Below are 25884 nucleotides of genomic sequence, written 5' to 3'. Positions count from 1 at the left end.
CTAGTCGCGCTCGCCTCTTTTTTTCCCTCCCCCCCTTTCCTCCTCGCTGCTGATGCAAGAGCTGAGCGCGGCGGCAAGGAGAGAAGAAGAAGAAGAGCTCTTTTGGTCCTTTCTCTTGCCTGCTTTCTGACTCAGTGGCGGCGACTGAGAGCCTTTGCAGGCCTTCGCAGAGCGGCTTCTGAGGGACAGCCATGTCTGGGGACGAGGTGAGGACAGACGAGCGCTCAGGCCGGAGGCGGTGCGAGGGCTGGGCTGGGCCGGGCCAGGCCGGGCCATGTGAGGAGCTAGGCCTCAGGCCTCCCTTCCTCTCTCGACTCCCTGGTTTGCTTGCCGTTCCGCCCTCTCTTTCCTCCCCCCACTCCTGCTTTTCCTTTATCAACCCTGGAAAGTAATGGGGAGGTTACAATCCCTTCACACGTTACACGGAGGTCATACCCAAATGTATCAAAGCGTGTTAGACTGTGGAACTCACCATGCACAGTATGCCCCCCCTCTCTTGAAGTCTGTCTAATAATGTAACGTGTGAATGCGGGCAGCGATGGTTGCCAAAACGTGACAGGGTCAAGTATGATATCCAATGGGTTGTCGGAAGGCTTTCATGGCCGGAATCACTGGGTTGCTGTGAATATTCTGGGCTGTATGGCGATGTTCCCGAAGCATTCTTTCCTGACGTTTCGCCTGCATCTCTGGCAGGCCTCCTCAGAGGTTGTGGGGTGTGTTGGATACTAGTCAAGTGGGGTCTATATATCTGTAGAACGTTCATCAGTGCCAGCTAACACCTCTCAACACAGGATTTCCCCCAGGCCGTAAACAGCCAGACCTTCAAGCCGAAAGGCTGTTCAGTGCTAATCAAGGTGTCCAGTTGAAATATTCACACCTGCCTCGAACAGACAAGAGTTCTTTCTCCGTCCTTGAACATTCCATAGATATATAAACCCCACTTGACTAGTTTTCAACATGCCTCACAACCTCTAAGGATGCCTGCCAGAGATGAAGACAAAACGTCAGGAAAGAATGCTTCTGGAACATGGCCATATAGCCCGGAAAACTCAAAGCAACCCACCAATATCCAGTGGGTTGGTGGCCCGGAAAGCATACAGGGCATGGGCAAGCTTTGGCCCTCCAGGTGTTTTGGGCTCCAACTCCCACCTGGAGGGCTGAAGTCTGCCCATGCCTGCTTTGGCCTGGGATTTCTAGTTTGGCCATTCACCAGCACTCTTTGGCAAAGAAAGCGAACAACCTTCTAAATATCTCCCAGTGTTCCATTGCATTGAGCCTTCACAGTTCAAGTGGTGCCAATTTGCATCTATTCAACAGTGTAGACCTGAGCTTTCTAAACTGTGGGCCCTTCCAGATGGGTCCTATGCCCCAGGTTTCCTACTTTAAACTGGATTATGTGAGTCCGCACTGCCACATAATCTGGGACAAGCAGAAAACCTGGAATCAGATACTGGGATATAGGGCTTGTCTGGAAAGGCCTTATGTGTCACAATACTTTACTGTATCAGCTGAAATGTGTAGGTGTGTTGCACAAACATAACAAGAAATGACAAATTTGCTTATGTATTTTTTTTACAAATCATGTTTTAAAAATAGAAAATTATAGTGTATATTGTTATCTCATACATTTCGTTGTTTAAATTTATGTAGGTGTCTATATCTTTTATAAGGGGTTGGTTTACCCTCTTCATTGCTAGTAAAACCAAATTGCTGTGTGGCGAAATGGTGCAGGTCAACAAAGTGTGTCACCAACGTGAAATGTTGTACACCATCTGGTGTAGATGGATCCCTTAGATCAGGGATGAAGAACAGACAGAGTGTGGTTGCACCCACATAATGGTATGTGTGAGTTTTCCACTTAGCATCCTTAAATATTCACAGCTGCAGCCTTCCCTGGGTACTATGGAATAATGGGAATTGTAGTTTGATGAGGCATTTAGCCTTATTTATTTAGTTAATTTATATCCCACTTTTTCTCTCCATACGGGAGACTCAAAGCGGCTCACAACTAAAATAATTTCAGTACAACTTATATACAAATATTAAAACAATCCAGGTTAAAACCATAAAAGGCATACAAAATCACATGACAAAATCACAGCAGCCCTTGAAGGTCTTAAAAACCTTCATCTTTAAAAGCCTGCCAGAATAAAAAGGCTTTAGCCTGCCGGCAGAAGGACAGCAGGGAGGGGTCCATTCTGGTTTCCCTGGACAGGGAGTTCCAGAGTTGAGGGGAGGCCACCGAGAAGGCCTGCTCTCTCATTTCTACCACCCAAGCTTGAGATGGAGTTGGGACTGAGAAAAGGGTATCTCCTGAAGATCTCAAGACCTGGGTAGGTTTGTACAAGTGGAAGCGGTCAGCCAAAGTAGCCTGGACCTGAACCATTTAAGACTTTAAGGGTCATAGCCAGCACTTTGAATTGTGTGGTAACAGACTGGCAGCCAGTGGAGCTGTCTGTAATTTGGGGGGGGGGGGATGTTCGCTCCCTGTAACCAGCCGTAGTGAGCAACCTGGCTGCAGCTCTTTGGACCAGCTGAAATTTCTGAACAGTCTTCAGTGGCAGCCCCAAGTACAGCACGTTACAGTTATCTAGATGGGATGTAACTAAGGTGTTTACTACCATGGCCATATCTGGCTTCTCAAGGAATGGGCGCACAAGTTTTAATTGTTCAAAGGCCTTCCTAGCTACCTCTGATAACTGGACCTCCAGATTCAACGCAGAGTCTAGGAGGACTCCCAAACTGTGAACCTGTGTCTTCTGGGGAGGTGTGACCTCATCCAACATAAGATTCCCTGATCTGCCTTCCTACTGACTGGAAGTACCTCTGTCTTGTCTGGATTCAGTTTCAATTTGTTTGCCCTCATCCAATCCATTACTGATGATAGGCACTGGTTTAGAATCAGGATAGCTTCCTTGGCTTTAGCCTTCTCTGCCAAAGAGTGATGGTGCCTCATCTAAAACTACAAATCGCAGGATTCCATAGCATTCAGTCATGGCAGTTAAATGATATTAAAAGCATTCATTCTACAGGGTAGGTGCATCGTAATTATATCCTTGCTCTTCTGGGGACTTTTCTGTCTTTTATATATTTTCAAATAAGCAGTGGTGTTCCTCGGTTGCAGTGTAAAAAGGAAGAGGTGCGTCCTTCTGGACACTATTACATTATGTCCTATTCCTACTGGTGTGTCAATATTCGTTATACCTTTAAGTTTGATATGTACTGCATCTGAAGAAGTGGCCTTAAGTCCACAAAAGCTCCTAAAATAAAAATCATAAGTCTTAAAGGTGCTGCCACTTTCACTTTTCCTTCCTCTCCCATACTCCCTTGTGTGCATTATATGTATTCGTGTTTTTGGCCATAAACTACAGCAGTATAGAGATGCAGTTGTACGTAAACAACACAATCCTAAATATGGAATGGGTGAATTACATTCCATTTAATACACACAGATTACACCCTCTGTTCTTGCTTGGATAGTTTAGGGCCAAGACGATACCATTTTGCCAACATTTTTCATGAAAGAATACTAAATGACTGTTCACATGTGCTTCTATGTCTGACTAGAGTCTCATACAGCTCTTTTAAAATTAATAATTTATGAAAATTATTTATGGAAGGCACTATAGTACATACAGATGGAAATAAGTTGTCCTTTAATTCAGTTGCTAGTCCTAACTAGAATAGACCCTTAGGATTAATTGCTGGGTGATAAAACAGTTTATTTGGTCATTCTATTCTGGATGGGAATAGCATCTAAATTTAGGCCTTGTTAATCTGCTAATTGTGTGTAAAAGTACTTATTTCAGTGAGCTAGCTTTTGTCTAAATGTGGGTATACATCTCTTAAAATAATGTATAGCTTATATGTAGTTTGGTTGATGTGGTGATTCAGTTTTAAAACCAGTTGCTCTATTGAATTGTCTGCAGCAGTAGTTCTACACAATTTGGGTTCCAGAGAGGTTGTAATTTGTAAGAACCTTCTCCACCCTTGATATTTTGGATTACAACTCCTCGTATTTTATGTGGCACGCCTTTTGCCCAAAACAAAAATTGAGCAGCAGGTTGGGGAAGGTTGCTTTACAACTCAGAAATTTCAAAGAAATGAAATGAATGTATTATAGTGTAGAGGAAGAAAAACTGTTTGAGAAAAGATAATAAAACACAAATCCTGACAACACTGTATACTTTTGAGAGGCTTATCGCTCTTTACAGCACTAATTGCTTGTTAAGATGATAGTAATGATGATATTATTTATCTCCTGCCTTTTCTCCAGATTGGGGCTTTAAAGCAGCTTTTAACAATTAAAAAAGATATGGATGAATATTAGATACAAAAGTTTAAAGAAGTTTAAACAATTTAAAAAAAATGAAAACCAGATTGAAACAGGCATTGTAAAGACACACACACCCCAGCACATTTAGCGTAGCACATACATTGTGTAAGACGAGCTATATATGTTCACCAGTTACATTCCTACTGGAATACAAATCCTTTCTTGTCTCCGAAAAGAATTCCAGAGCCTGGGAGCAGCCATTGGGAAGGACCTCTCCTTCGCTTCCATCAGCTGTACTGTACATTTAAGGGTAGTGGGACAGAAAGAAGGGCCTTCTCAACAAATCTAAATGCACAGGCTGGTTCATAAGGGAGAATACAGGCCCTGAAGTAACCTTGATCTGATCTGTATAGGACTTTAAAGGTTATAATCAGCACCGAATTGTGCCCAGAAATGGACCAGCAGCCAGCAAAGATACTGCAAAAGGGGAGTTGCATGCAGCCAGCCCTAGTGAGCAATCTTCCAAATACTTTTCAAATGTAGAGTGCATTATAATAATCTGATTGGAATGTAAATAAGGCATGGGTCACCATGGCCAGATCTGATGTCTCAAGGAATCGGTGCAACTGGTGCACAAACTTTGTGCAAATGCATGCCTAGGCATTACTGAAAATTGGGCATGGAGCTGGAGCTGATATAGGGAGCTCATGTGCGCTCTCCCCAGGTTGGATTCGAACCGGCAACCTTCAGTCAGCAACCCAACCTTCAAGTCATCAGTCCTGCGGCACAGTGATTTAACCCTTGCCATCGGGGGCTCAGTGGTAGAAATGATTACTATAGAAACTAGTACTGTGCATCACAAAGTATGTATCAGTGTCTCTTTATAATTCTGATGCCAGTCTATGACTAAATTACCTTTTTCAAAACATGTCTCAAAAATACTCGTATGTGATTTTATCCAATTATTATTTGCAAACATAAGGGATTATTGCATGCTCTTAAGTTTACAATTGATACCTTCAGCTATAAAGTACTGTGGTGGCAGTACATACATCTGAAATGTCAGGTTGGTGATAGATAAGAAGGGTCTCTCTGTAGCATCCCCTTCATTGTGGAATTCCTTCCTGAGGGAAGCCAACTTCATTCTTGTACTGCTAGCTGGTGGCCATCTTATATGTTTGTGTCTTCCAAATTGCCTGTTGACTTATGGCAGCCTGATTAATTTTATTTTTCATAGGCATATTATCAGATGTGGTTTTTTTCTCACTCCTCTGAAATAGATCCAATAGCACCTGGTATTCATTGGCGGTTTTCCATCCAAGTACTAACCAGGGCTAGTTTCACTTAACTTTCAAGATCCATTCAGTTTTGAAGCCATTTAGGCCAATAATTTAATTATTCCCTACCACTATTAGCTTTTAAAACTGGCTTTTAAAAATGTTTGCATCTTTTTTTTTTTTTTTTAAAAAAGAATGTATAAGCCATGTAAATAAAAGGTTTTTCCCTGACGTTAAGTCCAGTCGTTACCGACTCTGGGGGTTGGTGCTCATCTCCATTTCTAAGCCGAAGAGCGTTGTCCATAGACATCTCCAAGGTCATGTGGCCGGCATGACTGCATGGAGCGCCGTTACCTTCCCGCCGGAGTGGTACCTATTGATCTACTCACATTTGCATGTTTTCGAACTGCTAGGTTGACAGGAGCTGGGGCTAACAGCGGCCACTCATTCCTCTCCCGGGATTTGAACCTGGCACCTTTTGGTCCGCAAGTGCAGCGGCTTAGCGTTTTAACGCACTGTGCCACCAGGGGCTCCTATAAGCCAAGGACTGTTGTAAAAATCCCAGTGGATCATGTACTATCACACCAGGAATTTTAGGTTTCATAATTCATAATTACATATAATACAACGTTGTTAAAGGTCTTGTACAGAAAGTTATTGCACACCCAGTAAGGTAATAACTTGCATAGGCCAATGGAAATGTCGCAGCAATATATTTGGTCCACCAATGACACTTTTGGGGAGAGTACTTTTAGTATGTCTCAGGCCCCTTCCACACAGCTGAATAAAAACTTGCATTATCTTTGAACTGGGATATATGGCAGTGTGGCCTCGGATAACTGGATATTGTGGTACTTTCAGCCTTGATATTCTGGGTTATATGGCTGTGTAGAAGGGCCTTCAGTAATAGTGGAACCAATCTAGTATCATGGCGTGGTCTGCCTCTATTGTATACCATGGGAAGTAATCCATAAAAGTGTTTAACATGAGATGGTCCAATCAGTCTAACTAGCTTAAATTGAACTGAAGTTGAAGTAGTTTTGAAAAAAATTGTTTTAGAATTTCAGTTTATTGCCAAAGAGAATAGCATAATCATATTGGAAATAGTTTTCCATATTAAATTTGCCAAAAGTTTGGTCACCTTTCTTCTTTAAATACACATTCGTGTGTGCACGTGCATGTGTGTTTTATGGGGATTTTTGCTTTCAGGAAACATTAGCTTGCATATTTTATTTCCTAAAAAGTCCAGTTTAACCAGACCCTGTGATGAGATTTTATGTTATTACTCATCTCTGAAGTACATCAGTGTGATTACGTTGTTATTACATAGCTTGGGCTAAGAGATAAAATGAACATAACCATAGACCTTGTTTTGTTGCTGTCTTGATTTCAAAACCTAAATACTGTGTTCAAAATTGTCTTCAGGCAAAAACGAGAATTAATATCTCATGTACACTAAGATGTACTTTCAAACTGTGTTTGTTAAAAGTGCTGCTATTGAGGTTGCTGATAAAATGTGTGTGATCTTAAGATTGGTATTGTGTCTGTTCAAATAAAAGTATTTGTGTGTGTGAGAGAGTGATTGATGAAGATGTATTGCCTATTGCAAAACTTGCATTCATTGCTTTTCTTGCAACAACTTATCTTTTTATCAGTGAAGATAAGAAACAAATGGAAGCTACTTCCCCATTTTTACTCAGTAGGGAAGTAGTTTGCTTCTTTCAAAAAAATCAGTACTTCTTGAAATGGCTTTTCTTAGTTGATTTGAAAGTAACCCGAGCAGTTCTAGTTGATTCCTCTCAGCTTATAACTGGCTTATATCAAGGTGGAAAGTTTTTTTAATGGTTACCTAAATATGTGTAGTAGATGGCCTGAAAACTGAAGAACTGTCATGAAAAATCACTATTAAAGTGCTTAAAGAAATTTTTCTTTCTTCCAGATGATTTTTGATCCTACTATGAGTAAGAAGAAGAAGAAGAAAAAGAAGCCTTTTATGCTTGATGAAGAGGGAGGAGATGCACAAACAGAAGAAACACAGTTATCAGACACGAAAGAAGTGGAGCCAGAGCCAGCAGAAGACAAAGATACAGAAGCTGATGAAGAAGACAGTAGGAAAAAGGGTAAGATGTTACATCTTTGTTAGAAGTGCCTGCAAAGCTATCTTCTTCAAATGGAATATTATGTGCAAAAGAAGTCACTGTATTCACTTTGTAATTTTTAAAAGAAATCCAATGTAACGGATATCTGTGAAATCTGGGGAAATGAATCTTGTATTCCTTACCATGATCTCCTTGGAAAGAGGGTACAAAAGACATAATAAAACATCATCTACATTCAGTTTGATGCAGTCTGGACACACCTAAACCTAATAAAATCAAGAGGGTTTCAGCACATCTAAATGAACTGTCAGAATTTAAAAACCAACGAAAGACTTATTTCTTCTGGCAGCCTACCCAGCCAGTTTTAAGTATGAATTTTAAACTCTTATTTTGTGTTTAATCTCGATACTATGTATTTTAATATGTATCTTATAGAAATAAGTTTTGATATTATTTTTATAGAAATACATTTTAATATGTGTATTTATAGAACTTTTACAATGTTTATGTGTTTTAATTATTCTGTAACCCACCTTGAGCAACAAGGAGAGGCGGATAAGAAATAATAATAATAATAATAATAATAATCTAACACTTCAAAGGACTAGCACAAGATTACCCATTTGCTACATATAATATGCTTATTAAGACATTTGGTACTTTCTTTCAGTGCCAGAATAATTTACATATACATTGAAAGATCAGTACAAATAAGACAGGCTTTGCATTCTCACTTAAGATCTTAATAATGCTAGAAGAAAAGGAGTTAAATAGGAGAAACGAAAACAAGAAAATTCAGTCATATGTTCTTAATCCATGAGTTTTTAACTTATATAAGGCTTATGACCGGATTTAATGTATCCGTTATGCAGGTTAACACTATTGTCTCCCTCACTGTGACAATCTAAATTAGCAATTGTTCAAAGAGAGGAGCCAAAAAACCTAAATCCAATTGCTATTATCTCTAGAGCAGATCTTTTGAGTCAGTGGAACTTAAACAAATGACGGCTTATCATCAGCAATTGATTCAATAAGTCTATTTAGTTGGGACTGTAATCCAACTGCTTAGGTAGATGAACATAATAGCTGAGCTGGCATGATGTTTCTGCTTTTATATTTCCTTCTTCTGTGCTCTTGTGGACTGGCTACTGAATGACGTTTGAGAGAGGATCCCAATGCAGATGCTTGCTGGCTTTCTCTCGCTCAGTTATTTTTACATGTTCACACTCTGTACTACCAGTTGTAGCTGGTTCACCTATGGAACATATTTCATGTTTGGAACCCATTTTGGATATTCCCTGGTTGTGTTCTCACTGTGCTATTTTAATTTTTTATCTGGCTCCAAAAACAGCAACAGCCTGCTATGACTGTTGAAACAAAGAAGTGTTGATGTAAGCCCACATCATCCTGAGGCATGCTATGTACTGTACATCAAGTCAGGAACTTTATTTAAACAGAGAAGCAGTTCTTGTAGCCAATTCTGTTCTTTCCTGATTATTTGAACTGCTAGTTGCTCGGCAATGTGATGCTTTCTAGCCCAGACAGCCTTGGTAATCATCAGGAATTATGAAAAGTGCATTTCCAAATATCTAAAGTGCAACATATTGCCAAACTCTGGCATAGACCATATTTTTCATATTGCTGTACTAATGCAGAATAATTTTTCAGGTAAGCTTTTGCATGTGTTCTGACATTTGCATTATATGGGAGATAAAATCTTCTGATTTTATGAAATGATTTTAAATTCAGAAAAGTCCTGAAACTCAGCTGAGCATTGTTAGGTTGCTTGAATTTGATTAACAACTATGTTCCGCCATGGAAGATACTTTCTTCTGAACTAGTAACAATTGCTAACTTTCTGATGCTTTGTACCATTTTTTTTATTTTCAGATGCCACAAATGACTTAGATGACTTAACTTTCTTCAATCAAAAGAAAAAGAAAAAGAAAACAAAAAAGATATTTGATATTGATGAAGCAGAAGAGGGTGTAAAGGTCAGTCGACATAAGGCCAAAGATAATGTTTTTAAAAATTTGTCTGGTTTCTTGAAATATCTGTAACCACAGTAAAACTGATACTCCTTGATACATTTTATATTTAAAGCTGGATTTTTTTTAGCATTCTAATCTTTTGATTTTTTTCCAGTAAGAGTGGGCTAGTATTAAACAGTAATACAGATGTAGTCGAACTAAACAATGATTTATGTACTCAACTAAATTATATGTTAAATTTAAATGTGACCATTTCTAGAATCTTTATACATTTGCCTTTCTGTGGATATTGTAGGAAGTTAAAGCATTTAATAACTACAATATCATTTTATTGTTAGACTGAGGACACATATACACTGATTAATGCAGCTTGGAGGGAACGTCAGTGTGTGGCTGCTATACAATGCATGCTGAGAAAGTTCACTGTTGCTCACTTTTAATTAAACCCTTTGACTTGAGATAGGCAAAGTCAAAGGATATTCTGAACTAGAGCCTGTGATGCACATTGGCGTACTCTATAAACCAGGCTTCTTACACTTTTTCAATTCACAACCCCTTTCTGCCCAAGAAATTTTTGTGTGATCCCAGGTATATAGGTATATAAAACAGGTATAAAAACCAAACATTTACTGATAATAAATCAGCATTTGCAAGGCTTGCTAAACAGGATGATTTTCCTTTTTACGAAGTACTGCTGAAGTATTTTCTGCATAGTCCACTGTAAACACTGCATATTGTTGCTAACAGATTTGTGTAAATTGGTAGCGTTCAGAAACCTTTTACTTTTGCTAATTTTTGTCTGACCCCCACATTGAGCTAAGGCTATAAACCACATGGCAGGATGAAATCACGTAACAGAATGTGAATCACACCCATTGTGGTCCATTGATGCACACATGCACATTCTGGAGGGCTGTATTCATTTTAAAATGCTTATGTTTATTTTATTCCTCCTTGTTGCTAGAAAAGCTGTTGCACCCTGTATCAATTTAATTTGATTTTTTGTGTGAATTTGATTGGTTCAAAATGGTCACAAGTGACTGGCAACTAGCTATCATGGGAATTCTCTTCAAGAGTGAGAAATTTCCATCAGCATTTGAGCAATGGGGAAACATAATTTTAATATGTATTTTGCAAAGTGCTTAAAATGTAATCTTTCCATCTTTTTTCTAATCATTAAATTGTATTTGAGTTCAGTCGGATTGACGCCCAAGTAGCTTTTGTGCAGTTGGAATGTGAAATGCTTTGCAGATTAAATTTGAGTCCTTTTTACTATGCCTAAAAGTGGCTTATATTGGAGAAAGGTGGATTATAAATGAAATAATATTGAATAACTTCTGTGTTCATTTGTATCTTATTATGTTGTCTCTTGTGCATTGTTTTAAAGGATATGAAAATTGAGGGGGATGTGCAAGAGATGTTAGAACCAGAAGATGACCTTGATATCATGCTTGGCAAGAAGAAGAAAAAGAAGACTGTGAAGTTTCCAGATGAAGATGAAGTGTTGGATAAAGATGAAGGTAAATTTTGCTGATTTTTCAAGGGATGCAACCAACGGTTTAAGAGTGTGAGTCAAATGTATTAATAGTTGAATTGTGTAACAAATTTGTGTGAAGCAAACGAAAAGTTGCTTACCTTACAGGTAAGTGCTTTCATATCAGCATGCACATTTCCTCTCCATCCAGCACCTCATTGTAAATCCACATCCCCGCCTTACAATTTAATGCCCTGAGAAGACAGAAAAAACTAAAGGGAAAGGTTGTTTTTCTCTTTTAACATTCTCAAAAACCTATTTGAGTGCTGTGGGGTGAATTCTGAGACACTGTATTTTTTGTATCTTGTCATCCCTATGATAATTAAAAAGGTAGATGAAGAGATGTGTATTGAAAATGCAGTTGCAACTATCAAATGATTTTTCTCAGTATAGCTGTAGATAGGTAGCATTAGTTAAGGAATAAAGTACTCTGATGTAGAAAAATTGGTTAAGATTAGTTTCATTTCAATCATCTGATCAACAATAACCATAAATCTAAAACAGGAATTTCATTGTTGTGACTCTTCAAGAAACCCTGGGAACCTTCTGGTGTGTGAGAAGTGTGTGCCCTTTTGTCTAAAACCTAAACAGACATGGATTTATGATGCAGATTTGACTGAGGTTTCATATGTTTTACACATGATATAAATCAAATGTTGTGTGTTGCTTTCTTTTTCATTCTGGGAAAGTGATGAAATTCTACTTCTGAATGATTGGGTAATAGTCGCCATTGATTTCCCTTCGCAATAGTTGCATCTATAGTTCACTCATCTAAGGGAGTGAATTAAGGGTGCAACTGCTCTTTTGGCACTACAGAGCCCACAGTGCCAAGGAAAGAAGACAGGCAGGCTGGTGAGTGAGTTTGCCTACCAACCTGTACTCTCCACAGTGCTACAACATTTAGTTCGGAAGGGACAGGTGAACAGATGGGGGAACTCGTTCACCTGCCTGCGCAGCTGTGCCTCAAAGGGTTTTTTTTCACCACATAAAAGTCACCACCACATAATAGTTGCACCTCCCCCTTTTCCCTCCAAAAGGGGGGGGGGGAAGTATGATGACTGTGATGAAATACTCTTAGTTCTTAGTTCTGCAATTTCATTTACAAAATTCCTTATAAAGTTGTACTTAGTCACACTTTGAGTGTATATCAGTGGTTCCCAAACTATTTGGCCTACTGCCCCCTTTCCAGAAAAAATATTACTCAGCGCCCCCTGGAAAGGGGGGCATGGTTTAGAGGGGTGGGTGTGGCTCCTGCTCAAGATGGTGGGACTGAGCCTCTCCCCTAGTCCAAGATGCAGGGCTGGGAGGGGGAGGGGTAGATGGGCAGGGCCACAAATGGGTGGCCAGGACTGGGATGAGCAGAGTTACGAGCTCTGAGGCAGGGCTGAGCTTCTATCCCTGTCCTGCGGCACCTGCTAGCCACCTGCTAGGGCAGGGCCTCTTCCCAAGTGCCTGACGGGGTTGAACCTCTATACCCCACCCCTGTGTTCTAACAAGTACCTCAGGGGAGGTATACAGGGGCTCAGCCCTGTCTCGTGCTCTTGGGAAGAGGCCCCGTCCCAGCCCCACCCTTTAGTCCTAAAAGGCATCTCAGGAGAGGTATAGAGGCTCAGCCCTGTCTCAGGCTCTTGGAAGGAGGCCCTGCGTCCTTCCCTAGCTCCGTCCTCTGTGTCCCAACAAGCACCTCAAGAGAGGTATAGATTCTCAGCCCTGTCTCGGGCTATTGGGAAGAAGCCATGCCCCTCACCTGGCCACACCCCTTGTGTGTTCTAATAGGTGCCATCACCTGCAGCGCCCATCGGGGGGCGGTAGCACCCACTTTGGGAATCACTGGTGTATATCATATTAGACAAACTGGGTAGTTTTACAATTATAATCAGTTTTATTAACATATCAAGAAATTACATTCAGGCTTTAGTTACTGTAAATAATGGAGTTAATTGAATCCAAAAGGGCATATCTATGCATTATGCTGTATAGGAGTCCCATTAGTTATCTCATTAGCCTAAGTCAGCAAGATATGTAGTGAGGAATGGAGGAAGACAGCATCTGAAAACCTACACTTTGCTCAGTCCTGATTAGGGACTTGGAAAATGTTTCATATTTTGATTCATATTTTAGTGGCAAAGGGCATGATCCTAAATTGTTCAGAGATGCTTCCACACACATATGTAAAGTAACTTAAAGTAGCGTAATGGGAATACTAGTTGTGGTGGTGGTGGTGGGGTGTTTTCTTTTTCAAGTGCCTGTTCAGATAATTGTTTACTTTTTACAAGTATCATTTTGAGGGACAAAAAGAGCCTGCTGTAGTAAGGCTTGGATGAAAAGCTCTAGTCTTCTGAAACTTTGTATATGGGTTCAGCTATTCTACTGTCTGGATGATTTTGTTTTTATTCTGTATTTTTAAGAGAAAAATTATACCTTGTCATCAGGGCCATAGCCAGAAAAAAATTTCTGGGGGGGGGGGGTTGAACACCTAGCACATACCCCTCCCCACTACAAACCTGTCAATATCTGCTTGAGATAGTGCCTGGAGGGACTCTTAATGTTTTGCATCTCATAGACTTAGCATGGGGATTTGGTTAACCAGTTAAAATTCATGAGTAAACGAGAATTTTTTTATAACTTGAAAAATTTCGGGGGGGGGGGGTTGAACCCCTAAAACTCCCCTCTCGCTGCAGGCCTGCTTGTCATATACAAGCTCAACTACAGCTGTTTGAATCTCACGAGTATTTAATTCTTTTTAGCATTTGAGGATGAAGATAGCAAAAAAGATGATGGAATCTCTTTTAGCTCTCAGTTGGGGCCTGCATGGGCAGGCTCAGAGAGGGACTACACGTATGATGAGGTAAATATTTTCTTAACATGTTCTGATCTCTGTCTTTTCCATGCTGCTTCATTTGAAGGGGGTGCAGTAACAAAGTGAGGCTAATAACTATTTTAGATTTATACAGTGCTGGGACATATGGTTAAACTTAATTTGAAGTCATATGAACAAAAAAAAATGGAATATATTCTTAACCAGGCTTCTTTGGAAACAGGATTTCCTGGGAAGTCGGTAGAACTTCCATGCAACATTATTACAAATGAAAAATAAAATTAAGATGCAGATAAATTTTAAGCAGGGAATTTGAATTGTTTTTTTCAGGGGCTCCTCCAGGGTAAAAATGTTGCCAAAAGCTGCTTCAGAGATGAATTATTGTTACATGCCATCAAATCTTTTTCCGAGAGTCCATAAAATCATCATCATCCAGGAGAATCATGTTTAGCAAGTCCTTGTTGGATCATTCTGGATGAACTTTCTTCTTGCTACAGATGTTACACATGGCTTGTGACACTTTGGAATATTATTTTCATTTATTTAACAGATTTACACCTCACCATTCTCACAGGTCAGGATTTTAGGCAGGATTCTTGGAGTGTGCTAATTTAAATTATTCATTTCCAGACAGGAAATGTTTTACTTTGTTGATTAAAAAATACCCTGCTTTTAAATAAGTACTGTAAAAATATAATACTGGAAAGTGGCTATAATGAATGGTGTTTTACTAATATTCTTTCACCTATATTTGCAGTTGCTGAATCGTGTATTTAACATTATGCGAGAAAAAAATCCAGACATGGTAGCTGGTGAAAAGAGAAAATTTGTCATGAAACCTCCCCAAGTTGTAAGAGTAGGAACCAAGAAAACATCATTTGTCAACTTCACAGATATCTGTAAACTGTAAGTTTGGCTACGTTGTGATTTGGGGCAGAAAGTTACAAGATTGAGAGTGCATGTCATAATGTCTTGTTTTACACAATGGCCTGAATCTGCTGTTAAGAGTAGAGCTATTGAAACATTTCAGTTTGGTCATTTGTTGGTTCACCATTGATTGATTGATTGATTGGATCTGCTCTAGTAAGGAGCAGTTAGTAAGATTTCCAGCCTGTTAGTCTTTAATTGCGTGGATTGGAATGTACAGGTGTAGAATTCATCTATTGCCTGCCCTGTCCGAAATTATATGATTTTTCTCTTATTCAGTGGATTGAATTTATGCTGTCAATGTACTTGCGAAATCCTTATTCGTTTGTGGAGAAGAAACTCCCAGTGAAGTTGGATCCCTGTACCTGATGTCTCGATGTCATTGGAAATAGACTGTTACCTGAAACTAGCATAATGTTATAAGCTATCAGAGTATTGAGAGTTTCTCTTTTTCAATTCCAAATGTGTGCTGTGTGTCAAGAACTCTGGTATTGATGATATGGCTTTGGAGCAGGGTTAATGATGTCATCTGTTATGTGCCTTCATGTGTTGGTTAATTGCCTGAATACAGATAGTGATCGTTAGGACAGTTGTTCCCAACCTTTGGTCCTCCAGGTATTTTGGACTTCAGCTCCCACAAATCCTAACAGCTGGTGAGATGACTTGGATTTATGGGAGTTGAAAGTCCAAAACTCCCGAAGGACCAAAGGTTGGGAACCACTGTGCTAGAGAATCCTGTAAAGGATACCAAAGAAAATTTACAAATCGGAAGCAGTTGTCATTTGTAAATACAGTAGGCCATCCACATTTGCTGGAATTTGGGTTGTAGGACTTGTGCAAAAGTGGAAAAACCACACATTAAAAACACATTTTTTAAATTAAGAGAACACCTCTCTAGGAATCTCTACGCTCTCCAGTGTAGCTCTGTGGAGTAGTGCTAGATGAACAAAATTTATAGTGGCCATATTAATCAAATTTGCAAAAGTCAAACCTGCAGATTTATGTGTGTAGAGCTTGGGGAAAGAAAGGGTTAACTTGTGTTTCTTAAAAAGTATCTTTGTAAAGTAAGCAATTTTTCATGCCCTTTGTGGTACCGATTGTCCCTGCCTGTCTTGCACTCAGAACCATCTTTGCGTATTTTTATCTTTTTGAAAGAGCTGAGAGTGTTGTTATGATTCTTCACTGAAAACATTGTCATGGGAAGGCAGCCGGTGCAGCATTGCATTCTGCATTTGAAAATCATCATTTGGTATTTTATTTGGTTGCACCCTGTCGTTTAAGACTCTTACTGCTGAAAAATGTAATGTGATATTTACATGAATTTCATTGAGTTGGTTGTCATCTTGTGTTGTGTTTATAAACTTTATCTATAATTCATTTTTGTTTATTCTGACCTTTTCAGATATCCTGAAAACAGATTTACTGAAATAGTCTTTGTTGAAGGTTTTATGTCATTGCTGCTGCTTACATGTATTGAGTATTGTGCATAGATGAAATCCTGGGTTGTAAGATGTACAGGATGAAAATATGGTGGTGCTTTTAAGAACACAGAGCATTTAAACTCTATGATGTCCAGTTAGGTTGATTAAGAGTTATCTGCTTAAATAGCAGGTACAATTTATTCATATGCATTTGTTCACATATGCATAGATTTATGCATATAAGCATACATACATACATGCATGTGTATTTTGTGATGGTAACTAGATGTCTGTAATCCTTCTGTTTTTAGATTACATCGTCAACCAAAGCATCTCCTGGCCTTTTTGCTTGCAGAATTGGGTACAAGGTGAGCACTTTACACTTTCTAAATGTTTATCCTTTCATTAATGTATTTCATTTAGAATCTTCTGATAATGAATATAATAGCAAGACTTGTATGAGCATTTTAAAAACAATTCACTAGCCTTTTCCACTCATCTTATAGCAGCAATCAACCACCCACCTAGAAAGTTTTTGGATTCTAATGTGAAGTTATCATACAGAAAACCTCACATTAGAATGCCTTTTTTGCTTTGTTAAGAATTATTAGGGCAAAACTAAATACTTCACTTTGCCTGCTGTTGATTCAGTTTAGTGGGTGATGTAGTGTTCTAACTTGTTGGTAATTTATGATTGGACAGATTACACTATGGAATATGAAGCATGTTTGCATTTTAGTGTTTGGATTGACCTATGAAATAGTGGCGGTGCTGGTGGTTGGAGGTTTACATTTGATGTAACTTGAAAGTTATGGGTGTGGCTCCTAATTGTTGACAGATTGCCAATTATGTTCAGTGCTTTCTGTAAACTACATAGTTATAGTATTGCTGTAAGTGGTTGCTGTAACCTGCTGTCTTTGCACATCTTCCCATCAGTAGAGGCTTGATACTGAAGTACACTGCAGCATGTTTGAATGTTTCTTTTTCAACCCAGTGTAAAGATACCTGCACTATTTTCATGATCAGGCAGGCCCTTTCTTCCTGTCCCACCATTCATTAGAACAGTGCTTCTCAACCTGTGGGTCCCCAATTGTTTTGGCCTTCAACTTCCAGAAATCCTAACAGCTGGTAAACTGGCTGGGATTTTTGGGAGTTGTAGGCCAAAACACCTGGGGACCCACAGACTGAGAACCACTGCATTAGAAGCATACTGTTCATGGCAAATACTGCTGGGCTGCTACTAATCTATTTTGACTTAGCTACAAGAGCTTTCCAGCTTGGGACTGGGGACTTCTGTGTATTTTGAAATTTGCAGTTACAGTAGAGTCTCACTTAAACGGGCCGGCAGAACGTTGGATAAGCGAATATGTTGGATAATAAAGAGGGATTAAGGAAAAGCCTACTAAACATCAAATTAGGTTATGATTTTACAAATTAAGCACCAAAACATCATGTTATACAACAAATGTGACAAAAAAGTAGTTCAATATGTAGTAATGTTATGTTGTAATTACTGTATTTACGAATTTAGCACTAAAATATCACAATATATTGAAAACATTGACTGCAAAATGCGTTGGATAATCCAGAATGTTGGATAAGTGAGTGTTGGATAAGTGAGACTCTACTGTACTTACATTCTTCATACTGAATTAGAAAGTTTCCCCTTTGCTATTACTTTTTGGGTTTTAGTGGGTTGTGTGGCACTGGATACATTGGTAACCAGTTATGGCAACATTAAAATATTGTTTTTATTTTTGTTGTTGTTAAGGACAGCTCTTCCTCTTTTGTATCAGGCAGTAAACACATTCTTAGTAAGAATTTGGAAATGACTGGCCCAGACCAGGACAAGGTGTATTCTGAACTTCTTATATCTACGTCAGTTTCTCTGCTCTCTTTTTTCTTAAAGAAGAAATGACTGCTGAGGATAGTGATGCTTCTTTGTCTTGGGGGTTACATGAACCAAACTGTTGGCACTCCAGGACTTTCACCTTTCATGTTTATGTTGCACTCATCATTAGGGAGAATTACATTAAAGCCTCTAATCTATAAAATTGTTCTTTCAAATAGTGGTTCAATAGATGGTAACAACCAACTTGTAATCAAAGGACGATTCCAACAAAAACAGATAGAAAATGTCTTGAGAAGATATATCAGTAAGTATATTGAACAACTGTATAAATGTGCTAATCTGTCTTTCAGAAAGTTTTTGACCTTTTATTTTCACGTTTCAGTCCTTTAAACACATATGCCCAAGTCTCATAAATGGCTAGTATACACATAAATGTTTCGAAGTCTTGTATTATAACCCACATAATCTGTAAAGAGATGTATTACTTCTTTCAGAGAGACAGGTTGACAGTTGTAAAAAAAAAAAGCTCTAAATTTGAGAATAAACCAGAATTAGCACTGCAATAATCAATTTTCACTTTCATTGAAAAACCCTACAACAAGTTTTGTTGGTTTCCAAAGCACAAGCAGTATTTGGATTAGGTGGGCACTTAGAGCATTAGAGCGCTTATGGGTGCAATTGCTTGAATTAGCACATATGGGAAGAGGTTGTCCTTTGACATTTTTCTAGCAGATTAATAATTATTACATTTATGCTAATGAATTTCATGATTCTTTTCTACTCTTTTTGCTTGTAAAACTATTTTAAAGATTACTCATGTAAAAGCTCTTCTGGCATTTTGCTATCTTACCATGCAATAAGTAGCTCAGTGGCCAAGCACATGCTTTGTTTGTGAAAGGTGGTACTAGGCTCAATATACATTTCCATTGGAAGGATTGGTGAGAGAAAAGATTGTCTAACAGCTGATTGCCTAACAGTCACTAATACATCAGTATTTCCTTTGCTGACTGTACAAGCTGGTGGTGTGAGTCAGAATAAGGCAGCTGGTATATATAAAGGATGATGACAGAGATTATGATTTTCATTTTTTAGAATGTGTGATTTTCTGTGTATTTGATGTGAGAAATACTGGAATTGTAGCCTAAATATCTTTTAAGATCCAGGTCTCAGATTGCTCCTAAATAAGCCTCTTGTCATATTTTCCACTTACTTGAATATGATAGCTAGCTGCATGTAGCAAGTAGTGAGAGAGGTATAATATTTTTATAGCTCTTTTGTCTGTGCCACCTATGGCCCAACTGTGTAGGAAAATGTAGTAATAAGATAGTGTTCAATATAATTTATGTGGTAATGAATGTAGAAATGTGTTGATGGGGGCCAGATAAGAGATGCTGAAAGTAGAATGAATGAAATCCACTCGTTTATTAAAGTAGACCTTCTACTTTTGGGGGAGTTGGGGTGCAGGACTCTGCAAATAAAAAGCTATTGTTTTTAAACTGAGAGACCACTTCTCTAGGAGTCTCTAGGGTTCTAGGATGTTTCTTTGGCCAAAGGTTGTTCATATTAATTAAATCCACAAATAATCAAATCCTCAAAATTTAAATTAACAGATTTGGAGGAACATCTGTACTGTATGGCAGTGCAATTGTAGCCTATGAATATATTTGTATGTTTTGACCTGGGAAGTATTATATTTTATTCTTTTGGTAACATACTTATTACCTGTCCTGTATTTTGAGATCTCAGGGCATTGCACAATGCCAGTTTGTTTAAGATTTCAGCTGCCTTTCAAAGTAGTGCTGCCCAGATACAATAAATAACTATTAACACAGTCCAACAAAAATAAATATTGGTGTCTTGCTTTTTATGCTTGTTCCTGGGGTTATGTGGGATGCTGATTTAGAAAATTGCATTGGATTGGCCACATCAGCTCTAGTTTCTTAGATATGGTTTCTTATGTGTGAGCAGATGGTGACTGGTAGATGGTATATGTTCTGTAACTCAAAAGCTATAGCTGATAGGGGAAAATCGGTGTTATTTTTGGAATTGGCAGACCAAATATACCCAGAAACGGGGCTAACATTTGAGGCACCAAAATGTGTGTTGGCTTGTGTAATCTTGCATGGTTGAATATATGTCATTTTCAGTATAACCATAATTGAAATCATGTTTAATTGTTTCCCCAGAGGAATATGTCACCTGTCACACGTGTCGGTCGCCAGACACAATCTTGCAGAAGGACACCAGATTATATTTTTTGCAGTGTGAGACCTGTCATTCGCGCTGCTCTGTCGCCAGCATCAAAACTGGTTTCCAGGCTGTCACAGGCAAGAGAGCACAGCTCCGTGCCAAAGCTAACTAGTTGGTTGGCCGACACCGGATTTTTGAGAAATGATCTGGGCACAAATGGCTGGACAGGCTTACAACCTGAGTGGATTTCCAGTGTATTAAAGCAAGATTGTAAAAGCTGCTTGGCTTTGGGTTGGTCTGTGAAATTCATGCGAGATGCAGATCCTCAAGCTGTTGACATTTGCTAACAGAATATTTTACCAACTGTCACATGTGATGAAAGAGGAGGTGCTTTTTAATCTGTTCATAGAATTCTGTAAAATGCAAGAGAAATTAAAGTTATTATAACAGTGACTCTTTCATTTGGATTTTTTGGGGGGTTTCAGTTAAATAACTATTGTAGGAACAATGGATACTTGTGGATACATGCAAGCATTCTGGCTAATTCCAAGTAATCAGATGTGTTTTCTAAAGACATACTTTACCTTGACTAAGTATATTGTAAGATAATATAGGAAGTTAAAGAATGAAATGGAATCATAAAACTATTCAACATGATAAAAACTATTTCAGTTGAATGACTGCATGCAGAAAACAATTTATAATTACTTGGGCCTATTCCACTCATATTAATGCTGACATACAAAACAATTAAGCTTAATTTAGTTATCCATGATCAATTCTTCATATTTTAGTACTCAGTTCTACTTTGTTCAATGGGATTGTCTGGTACAGTTCATTAAATAAAGCTCACCATCTGATTATTCGACCAGATAGTGTATCAATATGCATAGATTTGTGAAAACATTGGGTAAGTGAATGAACATCGTAAGTGAATGAACATCACTGGATTCTGCAGTGCCATCAGTTGTGTGTTAGAAGTGCATTGGATTTTAAAGGAAAGCATCCACTTACAAAAGAAATTAGAATTTAGCACAGCTTATTAAGATGTGAAAAAACTATCCCTTTCTACCAAGCTTTTGACCACTGACATAAAAAACATCAAGACATCTAAAGGACCACTTTATGAACCACTAAAACAAAGTTATAAGGAGCAATTTATCTAGGAACGGTGCTTTTTAACTTGTTCAGACATGGCCTGGATATAGATGAAAGCAGTGAGGTGGCCTAGTTTCCTGATGGCAGCAAGCTAATTAAAGATGTTAAAAGGGATTGCAAAGGGCTCTAAAAGTATCTTCCCAAACTGGTTGAGTACGTGTTTAATATGGCAAATGCAGTTCAGAAACACCTCAGGGCAAATGTTCATGGCCATAAAACCTGACTAGAAACTGGGAAAAAACAAACACCATGCCAAGCACCATTAGGAAAGAGATTGACCCCCCAGCCCCGTTAATATGTCTAGCAATTATGGTGCAACCAATTGAAATACTATGTTGAGCTCTAATAATTGCGTTTTGCAAATGGGAGTCATTCAATGAAGACGGAGGGTAAGAAATGTGGACAGAAAAAAGGGAAATATTTTTTCACACAATGCATAATCAAGATACGAAATTTCTCCATGAGGTTTAGTGATGGCCACTAATTTAAAAGATGATTCATTATGAGAATTATTGCTATCAGCAGGTACAATTCATGATGACGTCATTGCAGAGAAGATGCTGTGGAGACAAAGTGGGAATGTTTAGTTGCATATTTGGGGAGGAAGGATGCTTTGTCTAGATAGTCTAGCAGGGTATTACACTATCGCTTTTCAAGGCTTTTAAAATACCTTGTTCTACAAATGTAACTGAAACATTCATGTGTTTGGGAAGAATGCCTTTTCACTACTATACTGCTTCAGGAGTTTGGATCACACTGGGAAGAAGGCACATTTCACATTGTGTCGCTGGGGTGGTAGTCGAAATGTATGCATAGTACTAAAGTTGACAGGACTTGCATAATCTTAATAAAGTTGGGGTTAACTGCTTGCTAACTCCTTTGGTTAAAATACTGGGAGAATTTTTGCTTAAGTTTTTAATTTGTATCCATGCTAACAATTCAGTTTTGCCAAGTACTCTTCAGAGACCACTTGAGAAAGACTACTTGAGAACAGTCAACCTAAAGGATGGTTTTCTAAATGGTTTCTAATAGTATTTGAATGGTAATGAATGTTGGATGTAACTCTGAAAGCAAATAAACCCAAGATCTGTGCTTCTTGCATTATATGACTGTGACACTGTGGTTGTCTTCTCAAAATAGTGATAATCCTGTGTGTTGTTATTTCAGCCTAAAGCAGTCATGTATTCTTTCTGTTTGTATAGGTCTTTTGAAATCAGTTACTTCTACTGTATACACGAGTGCAAATCCTTATGGAAATGAACTAGTGTTTCAAGTTTTCCAACTGCATTAAGTACCGATAATTTTTGCTCATTATAGCATTGTTTCCATGTGCACAGTGCATCAACAGTTTCAAGGAAGCAATACAAATCATAATATTGGTTGGCATCCACAGAAGCTGCCATGGTATATGTAAATTCCCTTTAGCCCCCCCCCCCCCCTTACATGGTAGTTTTTTCTTTATTTTGAGGCATGATCCATGGCACTCTTGACCAGTTGAGGATACTGCAGCCACAAGAGGGAGCTAACATTCTAACAATGCAGGTAAACCACAATTGATGTAGTTCCTAAACATTAATATTTTAACAAAACAAATTGGTCCCATAGGAAGAAATAAAATGGAAGGAATTAGGATAGATTCCTGAACTACACACACAGATACACAGAAGAGCAATTCGACATACTTCAACAAACCTTTATCCTAAATTAGCAACACAAACAACTGAAATCAAACCACTAGGTCAGCTAAGCCCAACATAAGTAGACAATAATTTGATACCTTCCAGGGAAAATCTGAAAATTTAATCTAGAAGGCAAAAGGGTATTTTGCCAAGATTTTAGGACCAGAGATACCTTTTTAAAATCAGGAATTCCTGTTAAAATGGCTCAGGAATTACTAAAGCATGGGGGAAAGGCCGCCTCTGTCCTTTAGAGGTCATGAGCGAGGAGACTTCATTTTAATGTTTTAATGTAATTTATGAATGCAGAAGTAATTTGTTTATACAAGATCACTTTTAATCACATACAATTATTCACGTATGTCGTGTTTGGAATTGAAGTCTTGTGTCTTTTTTTTTACAAACCATTCTGTGCCCTACAAAACCACTTGGCATCAAAGTTTTCCTTGACCTGTTACAAAGAACAAGCTGTTTCAACTTTGTTTTCAACTTTTTCCTATCCCTACCTTCAGTAAAGGAGCCCTGGTGGCGAAGTGTGTTAAAGCACTGAGCTACTGAACTTGCAGACTGAAAGGTCCCAGGTTCAAACTCTGGGAGCGGCGTGAGCGGCCGCTGTTAGCTCCAGCTCCTGCCAACCTAGAAGTTCGAAAACATGCCAATGCGAGTAGATCAATAGGTGGCGGGAAGATAATGGCGCTCCATGCAGTCATGCCGGCCACATGACCTTGGAGGTGTCTACGGACAACACTGGCTCTTCGGCTTAGAAATGGAGATGAGCACCAACCCCCAGAGTCAGACATCAGGGGAAAATCTTTTAAAACCTTCAATAAGTGCAACTGAATGCTCTGGGAAGAATTCATGACTATATGCAGATATAAAACATGCCACAGAAGAATGTGCAGTGTATTGGGATTCAAAAATGTTTTGTGTTTCATGTAAAGCTATGAAAAGATGTCTCACAATACATCTTTAATAGGAAACTCAAAATATATTTGAATTTGTAGAAAATGCTGGTATAGTGATGAAATTTGTTTTCAAGTGGCATTCAGAATTGGAGAATGAAAAACATACACAAGCTGTATTCTTGCATTCCTACAGAAGAGGTGGAAGCAAATGCTTTCACTGCTGGTGATAATACACTACTGCAATCTTTGGTATTTGTAATGATGAGTTAAACTTCATACCGAAATGTGTGGCTAGCCTAGGCCTTGAGTTTCTGACTTTGTGTACCTTTTTGCCTTTGTATACCCTTTTTCATTCCGCTCCTCAGATGTCAGACACTAAGATAAATTGTACTTTGAAGGCATATTCACAATTTTGTTTGGACAAACTCAAAGACTTTTATATTTTAAAATCTTTTAAATATGTTCAGTATATGTAAACTTTATGAGTGAAGCATACCTGAATGTTCAGGTGAAATCCTTAACGTTCCCCCAGCAACAGCAAGAGTATCCCTCTGGGCAGCTAAACCAGGAAATCCCAACTGGATGGCCCCCCATGAGGGTCTGCCTCCAGGGGCAAACCAAGAATGAGCAACTTGGAAATCCCTGAACAGACTCAGAAGCGGAGTGGGCAGATCAAAAGATAATCTGACAAAATGGCACTACCTAAAACAATCCTCCATTTTGTCCGACTGTGGAGCAGAACAGATAGCTCCGCATCTGTATGCTTGTCCTCAGTGTCCTGCCTCATGTACAGAGGAAGAATTGTTTGAGGCTACAGACAGTGTGGTTGCTGTTGCCCGTTTTTGGTCAAAAGATATTTAGCCACTTGTACTTCTATTTTTATCAGTTTTATACTGATTATTCAATGCTTTTGATACAGAAATATATAAATAGGTGAAATCCTTAAAGTTAGAAATTGAACCACAACTTGGAGCAACTGAAGTAAAATGCACAACCCCTTTATTTGAAAATAGTAATTTCCCTTAAGATTATAGCATGGCAGTAAGGTTTTAACCCCTTTCATTAACTGAGATTCTGAGAAATATCCCTGTTTCTGCTGATATGATTTGAAGATTCTTTCAGTTGTTCTTTAAGATCACTGTAGTTGGCCTTATGCTAGTAGTCATGTCATAATTGTTTTAGTCAGGATTCTGAAAGTAGTGTGTGAAGAAGCATTTTCACTTGTGTGGCTTGCTTATTCTATCAATTAGTTTCATTCAGTGACACCCAAGTTCTATTTTCATAAGAAAGAACACTTCCTTGAGCGACTTTGCCCCATATTGTGTATTATTCTAAAAGCCATATTCTAAAAAGGCTAGTTCAGCATCCTCTGAGGGGAGAGAACAATCCTCACTATTCACAAGATTTCTGTTGATTTTCTATTTTACCAGCTTAGGTACCCAGTGATGCCCGAGTTAGGGATTTTGAAGTCCGTGTGCCAAGTTTGGTCCAGATCCATCATCGATTGGGTTCACAGTGCTCTCTGGATGTGGGTGAACCCACAACTCCCACTATCCAAGCTCAATTCACCCCAAACTCCTGCAATATTCAGAGTTTATTTATTTATTTATTTATTTACAGTATTTATATTCCGCCCTTCTCACCCCGAAGGGGACTCAGGGCGGATCACATTATAACACACATAGGGCAAACATTCAATGCCCATAAACACATCAAACAGAGACTGAGAGACACACGCAGAGGCAAGTTAACCTTCTTCT

The 25884-nt window shown here is 38.7% G+C and overlaps 1 protein-coding gene across 1 annotated transcript; it reads left to right on the top strand.

Annotated features, from left to right (window-relative positions):
• eif2s2 (eukaryotic translation initiation factor 2 subunit beta) lies at positions 1-20838 on the top strand. The gene is made up of 9 exons (XM_008110002.3): positions 1-206; positions 7493-7673; positions 9543-9646; positions 11031-11163; positions 13925-14025; positions 14753-14901; positions 16655-16711; positions 18414-18499; positions 20382-20838. Exons 1-9 carry the CDS (start codon positions 192-194, stop codon positions 20555-20557), a joined length of 1002 nt encoding a protein of 333 aa, XP_008108209.1. The 5' UTR covers positions 1-191; the 3' UTR covers positions 20558-20838.
• Positions 20839-25884: the final 5046 nt, after the last annotated feature.

This window comes from Anolis carolinensis, chromosome 4 (genome assembly GCF_035594765.1).
Source record: "Anolis carolinensis isolate JA03-04 chromosome 4, rAnoCar3.1.pri, whole genome shotgun sequence".
In the NCBI taxonomy this organism is placed as follows: domain Eukaryota; kingdom Metazoa; phylum Chordata; class Lepidosauria; order Squamata; family Dactyloidae; genus Anolis; species Anolis carolinensis.
Note: the sequence above shows the minus strand (reverse complement) of the source record. Positions and strands in the feature narration are given on the sequence as shown.

Coding starts and splice junctions, on each gene's coding strand:
- eif2s2 (XM_008110002.3), top strand. Junction 7,674..9,542: donor AGAAGACAGTAGGAAAAAGG/GTAAGATGTTAC, acceptor TTTTATTTTCAG/ATGCCACAAATGACTTAGAT. Junction 16,712..18,413: donor CTTGCAGAATTGGGTACAAG/GTGAGCACTTTA, acceptor TCTTTCAAATAG/TGGTTCAATAGATGGTAACA.